The 23,035-nt window shown below is 46.0% G+C and overlaps 2 protein-coding genes across 4 annotated transcripts; both read left to right on the top strand.

Moving 5' to 3' along the window:
* The first annotated feature begins 1,486 nt into the window (after positions 1-1,486).
* On the top strand, positions 1,487-11,906 carry LOC118094434 (leukocyte immunoglobulin-like receptor subfamily B member 1). Of its 2 annotated transcripts, XM_035134841.2 has the most exons (7): positions 1,487-1,671; positions 1,801-1,836; positions 4,397-4,678; positions 6,219-6,509; positions 8,089-8,208; positions 9,577-9,614; positions 10,082-11,906. In XM_035134841.2, the coding sequence occupies exons 1-7, from the start codon at positions 1,641-1,643 to the stop codon at positions 10,238-10,240; spliced, it is 957 nt and encodes a 318-aa protein (XP_034990732.1). In that variant the 5' UTR covers positions 1,487-1,640; the 3' UTR covers positions 10,241-11,906. The 2 variants fall into 2 exon arrangements, with proteins under 2 accessions (XP_034990732.1, XP_060137612.1); XM_060281629.1 differs by lacking the exon at positions 1,801-1,836.
* Positions 11,907-13,338: 1,432 nt separating this feature from the next.
* On the top strand, positions 13,339-22,930 carry LOC118077612 (uncharacterized). 2 transcript variants are annotated; one of them, XM_035101256.2, is made up of 7 exons: positions 13,339-13,557; positions 13,671-13,706; positions 15,032-15,328; positions 17,487-17,585; positions 19,758-19,862; positions 21,351-21,388; positions 22,392-22,930. In XM_035101256.2, the coding sequence occupies exons 1-7, from the start codon at positions 13,392-13,394 to the stop codon at positions 22,548-22,550; spliced, it is 900 nt and encodes a 299-aa protein (XP_034957147.2). In that variant the 5' UTR covers positions 13,339-13,391; the 3' UTR covers positions 22,551-22,930. The 2 variants fall into 2 exon arrangements, with proteins under 2 accessions (XP_034957147.2, XP_034957149.2); XM_035101258.2 differs by lacking the exon at positions 13,671-13,706.
* Positions 22,931-23,035: the final 105 nt, after the last annotated feature.

The following is a 23,035-nucleotide window of genomic DNA, read 5'->3' as shown; positions in this document are numbered from 1 at the left end:
CAAGGCGAAGGCTCAAGGAACAAGAAGCAAGGCGAAGGTCCAAGGAACAAGAAGCAAGGCGAAGGATCAAGGAACAAGAAGCAAGGCGAAGGTCCAAAGGTCGAGGATCAAGGCATTGGCAAGGCAAGGGTCCACGGAGCAAGAATCAAGGCGAAGGTCCAAAGGTTGAGGAGCAAGGCGTCGATAAGGCGAGGGTCCAAGGAGCAGGAGGCCAGATGCAACCAAGCAGGGATAGCGTTGCTGTGGCAAAGAGCTGAAGGGAAATGCTGGGCTTTTATCCCTCCCAGCTCCTGCCACCAGGTGCAGTGAGATCTCAAGTGGCCTCACCTGGGTGACTACTCCTTGCCTCTCCAGCACAAGCTGAGGTCTTCACCTGTGTGGCCACGCCTTGCTTCTCCAGCACAAGCTGAGGCAGGCCCCAGTCCTGCAAGGCACTACAGGCCCCAGAGCCTGACTCCTGCCCATCATAGCTGCCAAGTTTTCCCTTTTCTCGTGAGGAAGCCTATTCAGCATAAGGGAAAATCCCTTTAAAAAAGGGATAACTTGGCAGCTATGCTGCCCATACTCCTGACAGCTGCCCAGGACTTGACTTTGCAATGACTTGTGACTGGCAGTACTAGATTCCTTTCGCCCTCACAGTACTACTGAGAATCCCTCTGTCCAGTGCATAGCTGCCAAGTCTCCCGTTTTACATGGGAAACCCCCATATTTTGTTACCTTTTCCCACGGTTATCCCAAATTGATTATATTCCCGTAAAGCTCCTGCCGGCGGCCATGTCCCAGCTCCCGGCTGTCTGTGCATGTCTGGACATGTGCAGAAGCGATTTCTGGTGCCCAGACATGCAGACACGGGCAGCCCGGCACCAGAAGTCACTTCTACGCATGTCTGGACATGCGTAGAAGTGACTTCCGGTGCCGCGCTGCCGCTGATCCCGGATTTTTCAATCCGGGAGTTGGAGGGTATGGTCCAGTGGCATAGCATGGGTTGCCAGTGCCCGGAGCCACACAGAGTGGGTGGGTAGGAGGGAAACGGACAGAGGAAAAATGCACATTCAACTGCTTAACGTCATCCATGTCACCTGGGAGATTGCAGCTGCAGAGATAAGAAAAGAATTGTTCCATTGTCTGGAGAGGTCACTTCCTGGTTTGGATGCAGAAGCTATTTTCAATAGAGCCCAGCGACGGAAATGCACAACTGCATCAAGGCAGGACCTAGGTGTTGGAATTTTGTGCCCCTCACAATTTTGTGCCTGGGGCAATCACCCCTGTGGCCCCCCCGCCAATGCTACACCACTGCCTGTGTCTCAGGACATCAGCCATAAAAAAGCACAGGGGATACAATCTATGCTAAACTGTTTTTTTCCAAAAAAATGCAGAAGTTTCATCTGTTCACTTCCGTTCCTTCCATTCTGCAATCCACAGCTGTGACATAAAAGGAGATGTGGTTAGTCAGGCAGGCTAGGGAGGGGACTAGGATCAGAATATCAAATCAGAGAGAAGCGATTTGTGCTGAGGGTCTGCTGTGCAACAGAAGAACACTGCCGGATTTCAGCAGCAAGAGCTGCCAACCAAGACCGTCGTTCAGGACACAGCAAAGATTGGAGCAAACAGGGCACCCTGCTAGCGGCAGAACCCACGCCATGAAGCTGCCTTCCAGCATCCTTTTTCTTGGTTAGTATCCCACCTTGCAGGATGGTGGGGGCAGAGCAAGTGGCAAAGGCACAGTGGGGAGCTCAGAGGCCCAGATCCAGATCCTTTTGCCCAGATAACTTGCCTCTAACAAAATCCTCTCCTTTCCAGGGTGTTGGCTGACCAGGCAGTGGCAAATGTCCAGAGGTGAGTTTGGGTCAACGAAATTATCCCAAGAGTGGGAGAGAGGCATAGGGCAGAAGTCTGAGCTGTAGCTCAAACTCCACCTTAAGCTAGACTAAAATATGTGGGCCAGTGTGGTGTAGTGGTTAAGAGCGGTAGACTCGTAATCTGGGGAACCGGGTGCGAGTCTCCGCTCCTCCACATGCAGCTGCTGGGTGACCTTGGGCTAGTCACACTTCTCTGAAGTCTCTCAGCCCCACTCACCTCACAGAGTGTTTGTTGTGGGGGATGAAGGGAAAGGAGATTGTTAGCTGCTTTGAGACTCCTTCGGGTAGTGATAAAGCGGGATATCAAAACTAAACTCTTCTTCTTCAGAATGGGGGTTCAATGCCAGGGCCTCCCACAATCAAACTTGCTTTTCTCACTACTGCTGAATTGGTAGTTCCTACACATTCCCTGTAGTGTGCAAGGATGACAGGTGCTGGTGCCCCAGCCTCCTTTGTCTTTAGACAACCTGTGTCCATCTCGGCTGTCCATGTGTAACTCTAAAGTTTCTGTAGGAATGTTAAGGAAGGTAGGAGAGGATAACTTTATTAGATCTGCTCCTTCCTCGCTCATGCTAGTGAGCATAGAGCAGATCACATTCCTTGCAGTAAACAACAACAACAACAACAACAACAATTATTTACTTCAAGGAATGCAATTATTATTATTATTATTATTATTATTATTATTATTATTATTATTATTACAGTGGTACCTCGGTTTACAAACCCAATTGGTTCCGGAAGTCTGTACTTAACCTGAAGCGTACTTAACCTGAAGCAAACTTTCCCATTGAAACTAATGGAAAGTGGATTAATGTGTTCCAGGCGGGTCCGCGGAGTACTTAAACTGAAAATACTCAAACCGAGGCGTACTTAAACCAAGGTATGACTGTATTATTACCCCACCCGTCTGCTGCCTGGGTATCCCCAGCCACTCTGGGAGGCTTCCATCAGCAGGGCCGGCTCTAGGTAGAGCCCCGGTGGCGTGGTGTGCCAGGGCACTGGGCCGGTAGGCAGGGCGCTGCGCGGCGAAGCCACGTGGAAACCATACTGCGCCCTGTGGGGGCGGGGGCACCGGAGCGATCTCCGCCCCTCAGCGCCAGGGCGCCCAACCTACTCGAAACTGCCCTGTCCATCAGAATATTAAAAACAGAATAAAACGTCAGACATTAAAAACGTCCCTAAACAGGGCTGCCTTCAGATGTCTAAAAGTCAGATAGTTATTTATTGCGTTGACATCTGATGGGAGGGCATTCTACAGGGCGGGCGCCATTACCAAGAAGGCCCTCTGCCTAGTGAAGCTTGTTGATGGCTGGTTTCAGCCTTTGTACTAAGCAATCCAGGATTCCCTTTGTGCAGACGGGATTCTTCCTGGTAATTTCCCCTTTATTTCCCTCTTAAAACAATAACAACACAAAGCGGTATTCTTAAAATAAGAATAAAGTTTGCTCACATTCAGTAGCAATCTGAAGGCAGGCTTTAGCTGCAGTTTTGGTTTCATTTGCAGGAAAATGTAGACAAGAGAAATGAAGTCTGAGCTAAGTCTCAGACTTACAACATGTGACCTATATCCTTCCTTATGGATGAGACTGCATCGGAACAGCAGGATGAAGAGTAGGTCAAAAGAGATGCAAGAGAGAGATGCAAAAGAGGAAGATGGCTGTGTGCCCAGCCTTTTTATTTGGCTTTATTCGGGTCACGCCTGAATAAACACTCAGGGAAAGGTGGCTCCCAACAGGTATGACAGGAAGTCCTCCCTGTTTGGAGCCACCTCCCTCTGTGTGTCCATTCTAGGAAACAAGGAATGTTGGACTTGACTGCTCTATGTCTACATCCCACAGTTCCAAGGAAGGTACCTCCTACCTTTTGGACTTGGTTCTCTTTTGACTCTTCCTCAAGCTACTGCATCCCTGAGTGATGATAGAGCTGCTTTTTAAAACAAAAAAACCTTGCTGATCAGGAATTTACACAGTCTGATGGATATGGGTTGTGTTGTAGCGGTTCCCAAACTCCCCTCCTCTGGCCATGGATCAGATGAAAATTGCTGAGAGTCTTAGAAGATGACTTAACTCATTTTATGCCTGTTGTAGCTGTTGTAATACACTGTGCCGGATGCCGCAAGATTTGTAGGTGTGTGTGTTTTTCTCAGACAGGCCACAGACCCCCTAAATCAGGCATGTCAAACTTGCGGCCCTCCAGATGTTTTGGACTACAATTCCCATCTTCCCCAACCACTGGTCCTGCTAGCTAGGGATCATGGGAGTTGTAGGCCAAAACATCTGGAGGGCCGCAAGTTTGACATGCCTGCCCTAAATGAAGCTCATGGGCAGCCAGCCGCTCAGGGACCACAGCTTGATAACCCCTGCTCTGTTGGATAATGTCAAAACAGATTCATCCAGCCCTGTCATTTGAATTTTTGTACAAACTCACTCTATTCGATTCTCCAGCTGCAGCTGAAAGCCAGTCCTATTTGACAGAAGGAGGCTGTTCAAGTGTTCCACCTTCCAAACCACATTCCCATTCTCTTTCTCGATCAGGATACTATCGCAAGCCCTCAATTTCGGTGATTCCCAGTCCTAATGTCGCCCTTGGAGGGAATTTCTACATCCAATGTGGGAGTGGATATTACAAAGGAGGCACCTTTGATCTCTTCAAGGGAGAGTCTGCATTGCATGTGCGATCTGAGACAACTCTGTATTATACAGTGGATTTTTTCATTTCTGAGGCCAAACTAGAACATGGAGGAATGTATCAGTGTAGGTATTGCTTCGATAGCACATGCTCACATCTAAGTGACAGACTTTACATCAACGTAACAGGTGAGGGCTTAGCTTAGTTTCTGTGTGACAGTTTTACAAATGATGCTAAAGTGGGTGTTGGGCTTACTCAATCTACCAATCAAATGGGGGGGGGGGAAGTGCACTGATTGAACTATATAACTGAACTGTACTGATCAAAATATGTACCGTATTTTTTTCTCCATAGGACGCACCTAGTTCTTAGAGGAGGAAAAAAAGAATATATATATTTTGCTTTCTTGAATTGTCCTAGGCATAGCAGCCAACTCCTAGAGGCCTAGGTGCCTTTGCCCCCTCCCCAATTAAATATTTGAGGAAGCTTCTTTTGCAAAGGAGGAAAGCTCCATTTTTAGGATTTTTTAGGATCAGCTCAAAGTTGTGCAGCTTTTTTGCAAATGGGAAAAGCCCTGCTTTTTTTGGGGGGGGGGGTTCAGCTCAGAGTTGTGCATCTGTTTTGCAAAGGGGGAAAGCTCCATTTTTTAGGATCAGCTCAAAGTTGCTGAGTTTCCTTGCAAAGGGAAAAATCCTGTTTTCATGGGGTTCAACTCACAGTTCTGCAGCTTCTTCTATAGGAAAGGAAAGGGACCCATTTCTACAGTTTCCAGATAGATAATCTAATCAGCCAGTCACATGTATCCCTTTACAGACAACACTTGAAGCCTAGGCAAGGGGCCGGGAGGGGCCGGGAAGGGAGCTAGTTCTCTTATCTCCCTCCCCGATCTCTTGCAATCAGCTGCTGATTGCATAATGGAATGCAGATTGTGCATCACACTACACAATACCCTGCACTGTACACCATTTGTCACACACCCAGGTCCTAGTCAACGGACAAGGCTCTTAGAATTGTGTCAGGCATAGCTCTAGTGGCTTTAGCCCAAACGTAGCAGAGTTTTCCTGCACAGCGCAGAAGCTAGTTGAGGTGGAAGTGACTAGTCGGCTAGACGCAGAATAACTATTTACAGGATTTATTAAAAGAAAATAAAACCAGCAGAGTTTCTGCATACAAAGCAAAGTAAAGTAAATCCTCTCTGTCTCTCCCTCCAACCATATACACAGCACTTCTACTCCTAACACCTAACAAGAAACAACTGTGCTAGCATTCCTAGATAACAGAGTTCAGTGCTGGTCGTTAACCAATCAGAGAGAGTAGTTTCCAGGTCAGGCAGACCTTGGCTTTCTGCCAAGAGTAAATTGACACTGCCTTGAGTTAATTGTGTGAAGCCAGAATCTGTAAGTTTCCCATGAGAACCAATTAACAGAAACTGAACGTGGACGTTACTATATAACCTGAAGCCTACAGTAATCCTCCCCCTCTAGGTTCTGTCCTTCTCATAGGGCATCTCTGCTGCGCAGCTCGCCTTTCCCTGACAAGTGTCACATCCCACCTGTGTTCTCTGCCAACTAATCTCCTGAGTAATGGCATAAATGCAGCCTATCAATATTCACACTCTGAACAGCATATGGTTTTCTATGTTCCCCAATAGCATTTTACAAAGCCAGACTATTGTGTAAGATCAAAGGATTAAGCATCCCCCCTTTTCTCTTTCTCCCTCTGGATAAGCTTCTCCCAAACCTTCCATCTCAGTGAGCCCAGGTGAGGTGATTTCTCTGGAAGGAAATGCCAGCATCCACTGTAAGACTGAAGAACAGCAAGAAGTAGAATTTACTCTACACATAGAAAATTCTTCATATACTTATGAAAGCAAGAAGATGGGATCGGGTGAAGTTCTATTTCCCATTATCAATGCCAAAGAATCAGATGGGGGCATCTATCGCTGTAGCTACTGCTTAAAGTTCGAGAAAAATCAAGCATGCTCAAACTACAGTGATGAAGTACACATCAAAGTAACAGGTAAGATCCTGTCTTCATCCTTGTATGCATCTTTTACAAATTGCACTAATACAGGTTTTAATTTGCTGCAATTGTAAATGAAATTGGAAAAGTGTACTGGCTCCACCATTCCTTAGTTTTAAAAGGAGGTATCTCTCCCTCTTCACGTCACAGTTGGGTATCATTTCAACACTTGTAAATGATGGATTCCCTGACTTCTACAGCACCCTGCCTCCTGGCCCCGCACCTCTCCAACTCCCTCTTCTGCCTCAAATTCTAAACTGCCCTCTGCCCCAGACTCTTCCTGCTCACTAAACCATGTTACCTCCCCTGCATATGACCCTTCCTACTTACAGTCTGCTCTTCCTCTCTCTTCTCCCTCTGACCACTCATCATTGACCCACCACCAATCACCTGGCTCTGAGCCATCTTCCCATGGGGGCTCCCTTGGGGAATGCTGTTGCCTCCCTCCTCTCCTCTGCATCCAGACAGTCCATGAGTCTTTATAAAGATCCTAGCTGGCCCAGAGACGCATTGCTGTTGCTCATCCCTGTGTTTCCCCCCACCCTGTCCCGATCCATGACATATCCCGTCTCCCCACCCCCACCCCTCGGTTCATCCCTGTGATTCCCCCCACCCTGTCCTGACCCATGACCTATTCCGTCCCCTCCTCTCCCCAACACCCACCCAGGCGAGTCCCCACCTCCATTTGGCCTAGTCTGTAACGGCGAGCTGAGCTGGTGTGGAGAGGGAAGGTTTTCTAGCTGCAATACCAGTGTAGCCACCGCTAGAGGGTGCTGTTTTGCAACCTCTTCCGATTTCTCTTTCCCAGCATGCACTTTTGGGTGAGTTTTGTGTTCTGAAACCCAGTGTTTTGGGGTTTTTACGTAGCCCAGGTGTGACATCTGTCTACGCAAACGGTTTTTGCTTCCTCTCACATTCGCATGTGACGTTGTGTCAAAAGTTGAATGCAATCGGTCAAGCTGTTTAGGAGAAATGTGGACACAAACACGCATGCCCTTTTTACATTTTTATATACAGTGGTACCTCGGTTTATGAACAAAATTGGTTCCGGAAGTCTGTTCATAAACTGAAGCGTTCATAAACTGAAGCGAACTTTCCCATTGAAAGTAATGGAAAGTGGATTAATCCGTTCCAGACGTGTCCACGGCGTTCGTAAACCGAAAATTCATAAACCGAGGTGTTCGTAAACCAAGGTTCCACTGTATATAGATTGAACAACACTGGGCCTGGGACTGGGCCCTACAGCACCTCACTTCTCAGGTTCCCCCCCCCCCATTGGTGAGCACTCTTTGGGTTTGGTCAGGCAACCAGCTACAAATCCACCTGACAGTAGCATCCTCTACCCACATTTTACTAGCGTCTCACAATAATATTATTGGGAACTTTCTCAAAAGCCTTACTGGAACCAAGATGTGCTACATTCACAGCACTGGGAGATAGTAACGCAGAGGGTGAATGGAAAGATCCATGAACTGATAGAAGGGTCTTTCTTGGGAGCTTCTGGGCACTGCCTGTGTGGGATTTGGTGAGCATTGGCAGCATTCCAACTCTAGGTGACCTTTTCATGGTTTTACAGGTGGACATTCAATAGCCGGACATTCAATAGCCATGTGGGCGGGCATTGCTGCCGGCCTTTTCCTTTCGGTCCTCCTCCTGCTGATCCTTGCTTTTGTATTGTCCAGGAAAAGGAAAAAGGGTGAGTAGGCTTCTGGATCAGTTCTGCAATGGCTGAGATGAAAGCATCCATAAGCGAGGTTGTAAATGCTTACTTTGTGGGAGCTGTACCACTTCAAGTTCCACACGAGCAGATTAAAGCCCCAGGTGTCAAGACAGGTTACAATCTCAGAGAGAGAACATTCTTCTTTTAAAAACAAAATAGGGTTGAAGTTCATATGGTTGGACAGGCAGACTCGATGGTATTGGGGCAGTGCCTGGTGAAATCTCTAAAGCTGGTGCTGGGCCTGAGCGAGAGAGAAAAGGTGTATTTATTTATTTATGCAATATATATGTGATAAATAATAGCACAAAGCCAGCAGCGTGCACACCATGTGCCAGTAGAAATGAATTTATCAGTCAAAATACTCACAAGTTAATACAGTGATCTAACAGAATAAAGTGATACCTTGGTTCTCAAACTTAATCCGTTCCGGAAGTCCGTTCCAAAACCAAGGCGTGCTTTCCCATAGAGAGTAATGCAAAATGGATTAATCTGTTCCAGACTTTTAAAAACCACCCCTAAAACAGCAATTTAATATGAATTTTACTATCTAACAAGACCATTGATACATAACATGAAAGCAATAAACAATGTACTGCAGTCACACAATCAATCAATCAATCAATCAATCAATCAATCTATCAATCAGTAGCTGAACTGAGTTCCACACAGTCACAAAAAAGAGCCACAAAAACGCAATATAAATAGCAAAAACAGACAGACCTCAGTGTAACTCTCAAAATGGAAGCGTAACACTCAAAAGGGAAGTGTGGCACTCAAAACGGAGCATGTTTGGCTTCCGAAAAAAGTTCGCAAACCGGAACACTTACTTCCAGGTTTGCAGTGTTTGGGTTCCAAGCTGTTTGAGTATCAAGGCATTTGAGAACCAAGGTACCACTGTAGTTATAAACTCACATGGTGGATATAATTGTTCAAGGGATAGTTGATCATCCATTTCAGCTATGATCCATTCCACATTAGTAGTGCTGCTGCTACTTCCTCGCTTGTGAGTCACACAATGCCGTTACCACCATGGAGTTATTCCACCACTCCCATCTCTTTAGTTGAAGATTTTTTCCAGACTTGTTTCATGTTTTTGTTGTTTACCTCTTGTGGTGTCCTTTCACTGTTGATTTGCATGTAAACCAGCAGTGCAGCCAATCAGAAGCCACACCTTGGTTTTTGAATGGTGCTGGCCGGGGGCTGAATGGACTCCCAGAACGGATTAAGCTTGACAACCAAGGTACCACTGTATATGGGCCAGTGGGGAGGGAAAAACACCATCCATAACTTTACTCAGAAGCCTATTGGGTGAAAAATCTCACAGTGTGTATCTCTGCTCTGCAGGTTCCGTGGCCAAAGAAAGAACCCGGCCAGCAAACATAGTAAGAAATATTCCAACGAACAAAAACTCTTATGACTGTGAACGTCCTGCCAACACTTTACACTCCTGACATTCCAACCGGGGGGGGGGAGGGGGCTCTAATTCAATGCAACAGCCTCTACCTATCCAAGTAACAGGGGGTGGCAGGGCTGATTTGATTTGGGGTGGGGTAGAGGGCCAGGTACCATCCTCCGTATGGTCGGTCACATCTCCAGGTGTGCCCATTTTTTGAACTGGCTCTTCCAAATTACTGGAATTTCTCTGGACCAGGGATGGAGGAACTGTGGCAGGTGTTGTTGGACTACATCCCCCATCAGCCATAGCCAGAGGCCATGGATGATGGGAGCTGTAATCCGGTAGGATCTGGAGAGCAACAGTTTCTCCATTCCTGCTTTGTTTCTATTGTATGTAACTCTAGCAGACTGAATGGCAGGCCTGCATGTTACATCTCCTTTTTTCCCTCCATAGCCCTTGCAGTCTGAGCCTGAAGAAGACCCTGATGGAGTTTCCTATGCTGTACTGAGCCACAGTTCATTGAATACCAAACCAGCACCCGATGCTGACGGGATCCCTGAGACCTGTGATTATGCAACAGTGGCCCATCACAGAGCCAAGGAGGGCCAATAAGCAGGACCGCTTACAATGCAGAGACTTCTGGGACCTTGGCTTATCCCTGAGTGTTATGGAAATTTAGCTTTTTTCTAGCTTCCATGACATGGGAGACGAGTTTCATAATGTAGACTTATTCATGAGTGTAGGAAAAGGGGAAGAGAAAGAGAAAGACAGACAAAGAGAGCTTTTGACCAGCAAGAAGCCGAGAGAGAGAGAGAGAGAGAGAGAGAGAGAGAGAGAGAGAGAGAGAGAGAGAGAGAGAGAGAGAGAAAATATCTCTCCTCTCCCTGCAGGCTATTTTTTATTATAATCAAGGTGGCAACCCAAAATTCAAACGCTCCAATAAAATCCTAGTACAGTGAATAATTAATAAAGAGTATCCTGAAATCCTACCCCCTTCCAACGTCTCCCTTATCAACACTACAAAGGATTCCTGAGAGGCAGGAAGGAAAACCAGGGAACAGGTTTACCACCTCTAGGATCTACATCAAAGGCTTGTTTACAGAAAGAAAAGAGGAATGCCAGATGCCCTTTTGGCCAGATCATGTGAGACAAATGCTTACACAAATGGCTTGTGCCTGTTTACCACAAACCACGAATTATTAAGCATTGACCATGTTGCGGACCCTGCAGAATTGTATACCAGAACTCATGTATCAAACTGGTTTAGGTAAGAGCACCCTACTCAACCAGATTCATCAATCCAGGAATATCCTGCTCGATTAACCACTGACCAGATTATTTCATGAATTCCTTTATCAAATCCACAGGGATGCTACAATTTTCAACAATACAACATAAAGTAACAGAACAAGAAAAACACAATACATACACAACATAACAATATATCAACATTACAACAGAAACAAAAATATTCCCAATCAATCTTATATCACATATCTTTGTCGACTTCCTCCATTCCCTCCCAACCACGTTTCTATATATCACTTCCTTAATACTTTCCAAATCTTGATTCAAATCTTTTTAATAATTATTTAAACCTGTTAATACACTTAATACCTTATCAATACAATAAAGCTCTTATCTTAAAATATAAATCTATTCTAATTAAATCTTTAAAATTCCATACCATGATAACACTTAACTAAATCTTAATACACTATACATTTAACTAACACTCTTCTGCAACTTCCTTTTACTTCCAAATCTGTAGCTAAATACTGCTAATCTTACAATTCTTCTCTAAATATACTTTAAATTTCTTCCAATTTTCTTCCACCGATTTTTCCCCCTGGTCCCGGAGTCTCCCAGCCAGCTCGGACAGTTCCATGAATTCTATCAGCTTCATCTGCCAATCGTCCACCGTAGGTATATCTTCAGTTTTCATGGAAAGAAACTGTTGCTCCCAGCTACGAACTGGGCAGTCCATACATAATGAATTTAAGCGGATTTTAAAGTTAATGGACTATGCAGAGATGGCAAAGCTGATGGCAAAAGTAAGAGATACAAAAGATGGGAACTTTTTGTCGGAGAGCGGAGGTTCTTTTCGGACTATCTGAGAAAAAGCTATAGCCCAATGAAATCACGAGCAGGATTTGGATAATAGGCAAGGGAAGGTGAATAAATAAATGATGGTAATATGTTATAATACAATAGAAAAATAAAAGGCCGGTCAAAATGTAAGAAATTATTATATTGAAAGTGAATTGAATAACGTCAAATTGTGTGTGAAAAGAAACTAATAAAAATTTATTATACAAAAAGAGAATTGGGCAGCTGCTTTTACAGCTGTGTTGGGAGACCACATCCTTTTTGCAGATTCTTCCTTACTCTTGGTAATATGGAAACAGGTCAAAATAGGGGAGGGGACCTCACTTCCGGGGACTGGGTGTGGCCCTTGGGGCTCTCCACAGGCAATGACTCTCTGCACCATCTTGAGGGCTTTTGTGTCTTGATGTAATATTGCCTCCTGCTTGCCAGAATCGGGGCTAGAGAAGTGGGGTGTTGTTGGGGACCGTACTGAAGAGGGCTGCACTGAGGAGAAATGGTGGGAGCCTGCCCTTCCCCCGCTAGTGATCAGGATCCTGACTCTTCCCAGGAGCACTGGCGGAGGAAGAGGGGGGCGGGGGGAGGGCACTGCCCCTGGCACCATGATCCTGGTGGTGCGGCATTGTGGCTGCCTCCCCCCGTGCTGGGTGCCATGCCCCCGCAGGCAGAATGCCACACCCCAGGACGCGTGCCACGGCCCCAGGATGCATGCCACAGCCCTGCAGGCAGCGCGTCACACCCCCGGGATGCACGTCACACCTCTGTGGGTGACGTGCCACGCCCCTGGGGTGCCCGCCAGCCTGCTCTCCGCCTGCTCTCTGCCCCCAGGAGCATGAGGACAGTGTAGATTTGGAACAGTGGTTTGCAGAGGGACATAGTTCAGAAGGCAGAAGCTGGGTAATACCGAATGGGGAACAGGTAGGAGGAGAAGCACTGGGAGAGAGAGAGTTAACAGGCTCAATTTCTCTGGAAAGTGTTCATTTGCTCAGCCCAAGGTCAAGAAGAGCAGATAAGGCAGCAGCACAGAAAGCACAGTGGTTACGAGATCAGGTTACAAGACGTGGTAGTGACATGGAGGACTAGGGAGGAAGTGGAGGGAACCCCTTAATTGGGAGCACCTTCATTCTGAGGAATAGACTCCTTGTTCTCTTGCTGTGATCATTAAAAATTCGAACTGGTAAGAGACTCCTTTCCATTTGTTCTGCTTCTCTACTGCCAAAGGGTGGGGGAGCTCCTTCGAGTATACAGGGCTGAGGTTGTAGTCTTTCGCTGATTTGTTTATTTGGAAAAATTTGTGAACTCCGTGAATGTATAACCAATCCCTCAGCAGTTTACATTAAAAAGTATAATTATCAGTGATATACGGATAAAATCAACATATTTTTAAAATGAGCATACATAGCTAATTATATGCCTGGATATAATAGAGAAGTTATTTTTAACAAGTGTCTAAAACAGTGTGGCCAGGGTGTCTGCCTGGTGTTAACAGAACTTGTGAAAGATCCTTCTGCCTACCTCCCTGGGCATATCAGAAAACACATGATCTAATCTATGCTGATTTTGCATAATATGACTGCAGTGGGGGGGGGGGGAGGGAAGTGGTTTGCAAGGCACTTCCAGATCTGCTAAGTTGTGCATTATAGAGTACTTGCACTTCATGGGAAAGAACTGTGTTGCAGAGCCGTGTTGCATTTCAGACCCTGCAGCCTCCCTCCGAGATCTTCATTCCGGGGACAGCACACATCTTGGGGGACACAGGACACTGGACTACAGGGCTAGGTGCTCCTTCATCATGAGGCTCTCTTTCAACATCCTCTTTATCGGTTGGTATCTCAGATGAAAGGGTACAGGGACTGAGGGGTGGAAGGACCAGAGACTCAGTTGTGGTTCCTGCTGCTCAGCTATATCGCCGCTAATGCAACCATCTCCTTTCCAGGATTCCTGCTGGCTGAACAGTGGCAAATCTCGGGAGGTGAGTCTCCTCGGGTGATAAATATGAACGTGGGGCCAGGGGAAGATGGATGGGGGCAGAGTGGGAACTAACTGTAACAGTTTCCCCCAACCAAAGCTGATTTCCTAACATCTGCATGATAACCACAGAGGCCTACCAAACGTTCTCTGAGCTATACAAATATTAAAGGTACAGGCACATCCAATCCAAATTGATTTCAAGGTTAACTTGTAGGAATAAAGCCCTCAGTGGCTTGAGACTGAGGACCTGAAGGAATGCTTCCTGCCATGCGGACGTATCTGAGGACTGAGGACTGAGGTCCCCTCCTGCTGCTACTCTTTTCCAGGTGCCCTTGCCATTTGAGATTAGAATGGAGGAGGAGGAGGATATATTCCTGCCATTTTTAAAGCATTGTGTTAATATAGACGGTTGGTGTTTGTTTCTTGTTTTCTGCAAGTCACCCTGGAGAGAGACATATAAATTTTTCCAGTACATTTCTAAGCACAATTCAAAGTGTTGGTGTTGACCTTTAAAGCCCTAAACGGCCTCTGTCCAGTATAGGGCTTTAAAAGTCAACACCAACACTTTGAATTATGTTCAGCCCAGACACTGAGGTCCAGCTCTGAGGGCCTTCTGGCGGTTCCCTCCCTGTGAGAAGTGAGGTAACAAGGAACCAGGCAGAGGGCCTTCCCAGAGAAGAGACGGTTAAGGGGTGATATGATAGCCATGTTCAAATATATAAAAGGATGTCATATAGAGGAGGGAGAAAGGTTGTTTTCTGCTGCTCCAGAGAAGCGGACATGGAGCAATGGATTCAAACTACAAGAAAGAAGATTCCACCTAAACATTAGGAAGAACTTCCTGACAGTAAGAGCTGTTTGGCAGTGGAATTTGCTACCAAGGAATGTGGTGGAGTCTCCTTCTTTGGAGGTCTTTACGCAGAGGCTTGACAGGCTTGGCAGGGGGTTGGACTGGATGGCCCTTGTGGTCTCTTCCAACTCTATGATTCTATGATTCCATGTCAAGGAAATAAACAACTACCGGTATCTGACTTTCAGAAGACATCTGAAGGCAGCCTTGTTTAGGGAAATTTTTAATGTTTTATGTTTTATTGTGCTTTTAATTCTGTTGGGAGACGCCCAGAGTGGCTGGGGGAACCCAGCCAGAGATGGGTGAGGTATAAATGTTGTTGTTGTTGTTAATCAATTTATTCAACAAAAACTGGTGTTCTGTGGACCTTGAACCTCTGATCAAAGCTTCGTTTTCCCCAGAGCATACAAATGTCTCCCTCCCTTGTAGATGTTCCACCTTCCAAATCTCAGCCTTATTCTCCTTCTTTGATCTAGGACAATATAACTCAAAACCTTCCATCTCAAAAGGCCCCATAAATGTCAACCAGGGGGGAGATATCTTCTTGGAGTGCAAAAGTGACTACCTTCAATCTGCACGACACTTTCTGTACAAAGGAGATTCAGACCGTTCTGCTTCAGCAACTCAGAAAACAGAGGCTGATGCAGTTTTATTTCACATTTCCAATGCCATAGAATCAGATGGCGGAATCTACCGATGTAAATATTGCCACGAGGCAAATGCAAATTTAAAGTGCTCAAATCTCAGTGATGGTGTCCAAGTCAACATAAAAGGTGAGAGCCAGGCTGAATCCTGATATGCCGTTTTCCCAAATGACACATAAAATTATACATAAAATGTATAAATCATGGGGGGGACTGCTTTTACTAAACCAACCTTTGCCAACCTAGTGCCCTCCGTGTGGTTTGGTCTACAACTCTGTATGGGCCATTTATCCGGAAGGTATTTGTATTTTGAGGAGATAGTGCTCTCGTAGGGTTTCCTTTCCTGCCTCTGTTTGCTTCCCCCTCTCTAAACTCTTTGATGGCTGAAGAACAGCCTTTAATTTCCTAGTCCTAATCTGTTGGAAGGAAGTAATATTGCTGGCTACCTTCTTTTGACGTTGGACATTGCTTTAAGAAAGTGAGGCATTGGGAGAGGTGGCTAATGAACAATCTGTACGTAGCGAGTAGCATGTAGGCGGTCAAGCAAACCACACAGGTTAGCTATCTATAAATCGGATGTTTGTGGGCATAGTGTTAGGGCAGGGCCCCCAAACTAAGGCCTGGGGGCCGGATGCGGCCCCATCGCCTTCTAAATCTGGCCCGCGGACGGCCCGGGAATCAGCATGTTTTTACATGAGTAGAATGTGTCCTATCATTTAAAATGCATCTCTGGGTTATTTGTGGGGCATAGGAATTTGTTCATATTTTTTTTCCAAAATATAGTCCGGCCCCCCACAAGGTCTAAGGGACAGTGGACCGGCCCCCCACTGAAAAAGTTTGCTGACCCCTGTTGTTAGGGAGAAGCTCAAGCACAGACTGAAGGCCATGGGGCCGTGCAATCTGAGGCTACCTGGGGGGGGGGCACTTTGCCACTTCTTTAGGGCTTCCAAGCAGCAGATCGAAGTGCTTACTTGATATGTACTGTATATATTGCTTGCTGTTTAGAATAAAATCTTTAATCTTCTTCCTCACTTGTGTTTGCATTGCCTCTGAATCTCATTTAAAAGAACCACCTTGCATTTGGCAAGACAAACTCCCATCAGCCTTAGTCAGCATAGCCTGCTTGGATTTGTAGTCCAAAACTTCTGGAGGGCACCAGGTTGGCAAAGGCTGGACTAAACTATACAGTGGACTTTAGGGTCTCTCTCCTGCTTTGCATCCCACTTACATGTCTTGGCAATTTTCATGAATGGAGGCAATTCTGGGTGGCTGGTTTTAGCAGGAGCAGTCTTGCATGCATGCCTTTGAAAAAGTGTTACCATAACAAAGCATTCTAAAAAAAAAGGCATTTACTGTTAAGCACAATTGTTTCATCTAAAGATTGCCCTGTAACAGTGCTCTTCAACCACCAAATGTTTTCGAATTCTTCCTGAAAGTTCATGATTTTGGAGACAGGGTGTTGGGTGGATATGGAGGGCAGGATATGATACTATTTTATTAATTATCTGTCCTCTTGCTCACTTGTTTGAGTTAAACACCTAGTTAAAAAGGTAAAGGGACCCCTGACCATTAGCTCCAGTCGTGACCGACTCTGGGGTTGCGGCGCTCATCTCGCGTTATTGGCCGAGGGAGCCAGCGTACAGCTTCCAGGTCATGTGGCCAGCATGACAAAGCTGCTTCTGGCGAACCAGAGCAGCGCACGGAAACGCCGTTTACCTTCCCACTGGAGCGGTCCCTATTTATCTACTTGCCCTTTGACGTGCTTTTGAACTGCTAGGTTGGCAGGAGCTGGGACTGAGCAACGGGAGCTCACCCCGTCGCGGGGATTCGAACCGCCGACCTTCTGATCTGCAAGCCCTAGGCTCTGTGGATTAACCCACAGCGCCACCTGCGTCCCACAAACACCTAGTTAGCAGAGTTTAAATTTACCTTTTGCAGCATGAACTGTGGAAACCTCTGGGACACGGTCGCTTAACCTTATTAGTAATTACCCAGGATGTGTCAGCGGATTGGGTCTTCCCCTTTTTATCCCTCTACACAAAATAAATACAGAGAAGCCTGTGTTTACTTACATAAAGCTTCAGGCTCGATAGAAGCAGAAAGTAGCAAAGCAAGTCAAGCAGAATCTACTCGTATGTTACAAAAATACATGGTAAAGGTCAAAACGGAATCTGTGCTCCATCTTTTCTCTTCCCCCGTAGCTTGCAAATCATTCCCATTTCACAGAGCCAGACTACTGCGTAGAAATCAAAGGATTAAACATTGCTTTCCATCTCTTTTCCTCTAGGGACAGCTTATCCCAAGCCTTCCATCTCGGTGAGCCCAACTGATGCAGAAATAGCACAAAATAACTTTTGGGAAAAGGGAGAGAATATGAAACCATCAGGTTTGTCACCCCCACATTACAAGCAGCATCGTAGGTGGTAAAATAAAAATGGGAGAACAGCAGTAGGAAACTTTTTTCTCCCCGCCCCCCCTGCCCCCGCAAGGTCTAACGCCTTAGTTATGTTTTGGGTAAGAGGAAGCCTCGGCACTCAACTATTGGGAAGATAATTTCATCATCAAACAATCTGTGACAGTGTCTCTTTGCTTCCCCGTTATTTTCAAGGCACCTCAATATTTTTGCTGCATTTCTGTCATTCTCTCATTTCCCCTGCCTCCAGCTACCGTGTTTCTCCGAAAATAAGACACCGCCTTATATTTATTTTTCCTCAAAAAAACCACACACTATGGCTTATTTTCAGGGGGTCTCTTATTTTTTCCCCTCCTCCTGCCGCGGCCGGCATTGCTGCTGCACCTATCACTATGTCTTATTTTCGGGGTATGGCTTATATTCCTTGAATGCTTAAAAACCCTGCTATGGCTTATTTTATGACTACGTCTTAAAATAGGGGAAACAGGGTAGCTGCTCAGTTGCCTGGGGCGGGGGCGTGTCCTGCAGCCGGGGGTGGGGCAAGCTGCTCATGGGGCGGGGCGATCCGCGCCCGTGGGGCCGGGGCGAACCTCTCTGCCGTGTAGATCCTCTCTGTCGCCTCCCCCTCAACTGTAGGGCGGCTGAGGGAGAGGCAGTAGGCAGAGGCAAGTCCCACGCTGCCATTTCAGTCAGTGCGGAGCCTGCAGGTTCCTAAGCTACCACATCACTCCTAAAAAGTTCCATGAGCCGAATTATTATTTTTTAAAACTCATTTTGTCCCTCCCCCCTCAGTGATGATACCTGGGGCGGGCCGCACCCCCTTTCTCTGCCACTGCCTGCCTCCCACTGCTTTCTCTCCGTCATTATCTATATTCATTGCCTCCCTTCCTGTCTGTCGCTTCCTCTCTTGTTCTGCTTCCCTTTTCCTCCGCCTTGTTCTGTTTATTTTGGTTACACAACATCTGGGGGAGGAGTGCCCGCTGCTTTTGCAGTGGGAGCGAGGAGCTTAAAATAAATCTTGGTATGAACAAAATGCTTAGTCTGCACCAGCAAGAGTTTATTAAAGAACTGAACATGCTTGCAGCTGAGCTCAGGTAAGCAGGAGATGTAGGTACCCAGAGATGGAAGGAAGCCCGTTTCAATGTTTTCTCAAATATACTTGGGACATGTGCAGTATATACGGTACGGTAATGGCCTTTGCCATTCTTGTACATATGATTGTGCACACTGGCAATGGAAATCTCCAGGGCTGTGTATAGTTTTTATTGACAAACAAATGCACACCACCTACACCAATTATATTATTATAGATTTGGGGGAGACCCCCTCAAACCCTAGAAATTAATAAATGGTAGGATTTTGATTACTTGGGATATGAATGGAGAATACAATCTGCAGAGGAATTCCTGGGCTAGCCTATGCAAAAATGACCCGGCCAAGCTAGGGCCATTAAGAAACAATACAGGGCCATTGAGAGCCATTGCATTGGCAATGCAAGAGAACTCCCCCCCCACTGGCCCTGAAATGTGAACAGCGACTGGGAGTCTGGAAGGCTGACAGGGTAACTGGGTGTGAGGTGACAGGCAAAGGGGGTCTTGAGCAAGGGATGCTGGGAAGAAGGAGGAAAGTAAAGACTGGGATCCATCTTGGGCAGGCTGGCTGAAGGCTGGCAGAGAGAGATGCCTTAGATTCCATGCACTGCTGTGTGGGACAACCTCCTCTTGAAACAACCAGGCATGCTGATGGCCCATGCACACACACTGCGGTGACGTCGGCACACCCCGGGCACCCACTGCCACTGGGGCAAGGTGGCGCACCTGGCAGCAGTGACAGGTGAACCCTGCCACCCCACTATGGATCGGTTACTGGTCAAATGAGGCTAGCATATAGGGGAAGGTGTATGAGAGGCAGAAAGGGAGACAGAGAAGAGAAGAGAGTCATGGTGTATGGTAGAATGAATGGAAGGGCTTTGCCAAAAGGGATATGGAAATGCTGGCAAAGGAGGGTGGGTGGGCTACATGGAGGCTGGAGAGATAGATGAAATAACAGAACGATCATTCTGGATAGCCTCTGGACATGTCTGTGTGTGGTTTGGTAAGCACCAGCCGCATTACAACTCAAGGTGTCCTATTCATGGTTTTACAGGTGGACATTCAATAGCCATGTGGGCAGGCATTGCTGCTGGCGTTTCCCTTCTGGTCCTCCTCCTGCTGTTACTTGCCTTCACATTGTCCAAGAAAAGGGAAAAGGGTGAGTGAGCTTCTGGATGAGTTGCTTCACAACAGCTGAGGTTAAAAGCAAGCATAAGTGAGGTACTAAATTTTTACATCCTATGCCACTTAAAGTCCCACATGATAAGATATATTCTCATGTGGCATAGAAGAAGGCTTCTAACAACAAACAAACAAACAAACAAACAAACAACAACAACAACATAGACTTTTATTCCTTATAGTTGAACAAATAGGTTTGAAGATTTTGGGGTACTGTCTGGTGAAATCTCAAATGCTGGTGGGTGGGCATGAGCGAAGCAAAATTTCTTCTTCTTCTTATGTATTCATTTGCATAATATTTGTTAACCAATGAACAAACAAAAGTAAGATGCATGTGATAAATAATAGCACAAAATTGACAGCACACACTCCATGTGCCAGTCCAATGGATTTATCAGTTGGAGGACTCACAAATTAATATAGTGATCTAACAGAAGAGTTATAAATTCACATGGTGGATATCATTCTTTAAGCAATAGCCAACCAAAATCCATTTTAAGTAAGATCCATTCCACATTTGTGTGATTTTGCAGCGCTTCCTTGCTTGTGGGTCACAGAATGCAAATACCACCACGTAGTTCTACTGCTGTTTCTACCCCTTTATTGGATGATCTTTTAGGATTGTTTTATGGTGGTCCTTTTACTGTTGATTTCCATGTAAACCAACCACACACTATTATTATTACTACCACCAATGTAAGAGTAGAATCCTGTAGTAGTAGTAGTACTCTTTCCCCACCCCATTTCCCCCACTGCCTCTTCATTCATCTTCAATCTTGGGTGGTTGGGAGTCAATCTGTGGGTAGCTTTATCATCCAACTTCCTCTCAGTGACTGCCTGATCGGCTCAGCTCTCCCTACCCTCAAAACAGCCCACTTTCAGGGCTTCCTTCAGCAATAATATTGCTTCCACCACATTTGCAGAGAAAGCCAGTGGCTTCTAACCACCACCAGATCAAGAATTAGGACAGCAATCTTTGTGGTGAAAAATAGGAGTGCATTTCTTATATTTGTTACATATGATTTGCCTATCTCTTCCTGCATTTTATGTCAATTTACAGCAGAACATGGTAGGTGTGCTGTTGATTTTTGTCATTGTGACTTCATTCTATACTGTAAAGGATTTGTCTTATTATATTTCTTACCAGTTGTATTCACATGATTCAGAACAACAACAAAGCCTTTTGACAGTCAATATCCCATTATCTGTGTGATATGTTTCAGCACATTTAAAGAAAAAGAAAAAGTCTTCATGCCACTGAAGAAAATCTTTATTTCAGCTTCCTTAGTAGTGAATGTTTTCAGTGCCAAGTAACAGAGATGAATTGGGTGGCTTCTTTTATTAAGACAATGGTCTTGGAGGTTGTACTATACGGGGCAGTGAGAGGGGGGCAGGTAGCAGCATTCATAACTTCAATCTGAAATTAACTGGGTGAAGAATCTCACAATATGTCTCTGCTCTACAGGTTCCACAGCCAATGAGCAAGCTCAACAAGTGAACATAGTAAGAAACATTCCTATGAAACAAAGCATTTACAACTGTAAACTTCCGGCTAACGCTTTACAGTCCTGACACTCAAACATGGTGGGAGGGAGACAGAACATAATATCAATGCAACATCCTCTACCTGTCCAATTTATAGGGAACTAGCTGGCCCTGCCATGCGTTGCTGTGGCTCATCCATGTGATTCCCCCCACCCTGTCCCGACCCATGACATATCATTCCCCCTCCTCCCCCCCACCCCCGGCTCATCCCTGTGACTGGTCCCACCATGTCCTGACCTATCCTGTCCCCTCATTCCCCCAACCCCCATCCAGATGACTCAGTACCTCCATTCTGCCTAGTCTGTAAAGGCTTCGGCCTAGTATGTAAACAGGAGCCGAGGTGCTGTTGAGAGGGAAGGTTTTATAGGTGCAGTACCAGTGTAGCCGCCGCTAGAGGGCGCTGGTTTGCAACCTGGTTCTTTTCCCAGCATGCATTTTCATCTGGGTGGTGTGTTTTGAAACATGGGGTTTGGTTTTTTTTTTACATGGCACAGGTGTGACATCTGCCTTTGAAAACAGTACGGGGTCACTCTCATATTCTCACGTGGCATTGTGTCAAAATTTGAACGCAATCGGTCAAGCGGTTTTGGTGAAACTTGGATACTAATGGACATGGTCAGTTTATATTTTTATATATATATAGATTACAGGTGTAATTTGATAGGGGGTGGGGTAGAGGGGCAGATACCAACCTCCAGATCATTGGTTGGTATCCTTGGATGTCTTGAAATCTCCCAAATTCCCGAAGTTTCTCTGGAAGAGGGATGGGGTACCAGATGTCTTTTTGAGCTCCATCTCGCATCAGCCCTAGCCAGCATTGCCAGTGGTCAGGGATGATGGGAGTTGTAGTCCAATGATGTCTGGAGGGCCACACGTTCCCTATTCCTGCTTGACAGCACTCTCCTTTGTTTGTATTGTAACTTCCAGCAGAGATTGCATCTCCTTCTTTTTCCCTCCATAGCCCTTGCAGTCTGAGCCTGAAGAAGACGCTGATGGAGTTTCCTATGCTGTACTGAGCCACAGTTCATTGAAAACCAAACCAGCACCCGATGCGGATGGGATGCCTGAGTCCTGTACTTATGCAACAGTGGCCAAAGGCAGAACCAAGGAGGGCCAATAGGCAAGACGTCACAAAGGAATGCAGCCCTCAGACTGAGAAAGGAGTCCCTAACCCTGCCTGTACATCTTCCCTCCCTAATGGAGACTCATTGAGAGCCAAAGACTCGGAAGGAAGGAAGGAAGGAAGGAAGGAAGGAAGGAAGGAAGGAAGGAAGGAAGGAAGGAAGGAAGGAAGGAATAACCAATAACCAGCTGCCTTAAAGGAACAGTAACGTTAGGAATAGCCTACCCTTGTAAATACATTTGCCCCAATATAATCACATAATGCTTTTAAGATGTCTCAAATTGTTTTACTATAATGTATTACTTTGTTGCATTTTATTCATGACTATTTTGTATTCATGAGAATGAAAAGTGGTCTAGAAACATTTTAAATAAATCATCTCCTTTTCTGTGTTGTTGTTGTTGTTGTTAGTGCAATGTTAAATTCTAAATGACCCTGGACTATTGGGGGGGTTGCTAGAGACACCCTTTTGTCCCTCATAC

Source organism: Zootoca vivipara, chromosome 13 (assembly GCF_963506605.1).
Source record: "Zootoca vivipara chromosome 13, rZooViv1.1, whole genome shotgun sequence".
Lineage (NCBI taxonomy): Eukaryota > Metazoa > Chordata > Lepidosauria > Squamata > Lacertidae > Zootoca > Zootoca vivipara.
The sequence above is the reverse complement of the archived record's forward strand: the minus strand, read 5'-3'. Positions and strand labels throughout refer to the sequence as shown.

Excerpts from the sequence above, each read along its gene's own strand:
- LOC118094434 (XM_035134841.2), top strand. The coding sequence starts at position 1,641 with ATGAAGCTGCCTTCCAGCATCCTTTTTCTTG. Across the intron at positions 1,837-4,396 it reads GCAGTGGCAAATGTCCAGAG|GATACTATCGCAAGCCCTCA; the intron begins GTGAGTTTGGGT and ends TTTCTCGATCAG. Across the intron at positions 9,615-10,081 it reads GAACCCGGCCAGCAAACATA|CCCTTGCAGTCTGAGCCTGA; the intron begins GTAAGAAATATT and ends TTCCCTCCATAG.
- LOC118077612 (XM_035101256.2), top strand. The coding sequence starts at position 13,392 with ATGGGAAAGAACTGTGTTGCAGAGCCGTGTTGCATTTCAGACCCTGCA. Across the intron at positions 15,329-17,486 it reads TGTCCAAGTCAACATAAAAG|GGACAGCTTATCCCAAGCCT; the intron begins GTGAGAGCCAGG and ends CTTTTCCTCTAG. Across the intron at positions 19,863-21,350 it reads GTCCAAGAAAAGGGAAAAGG|GTTCCACAGCCAATGAGCAA; the intron begins GTGAGTGAGCTT and ends TCTGCTCTACAG.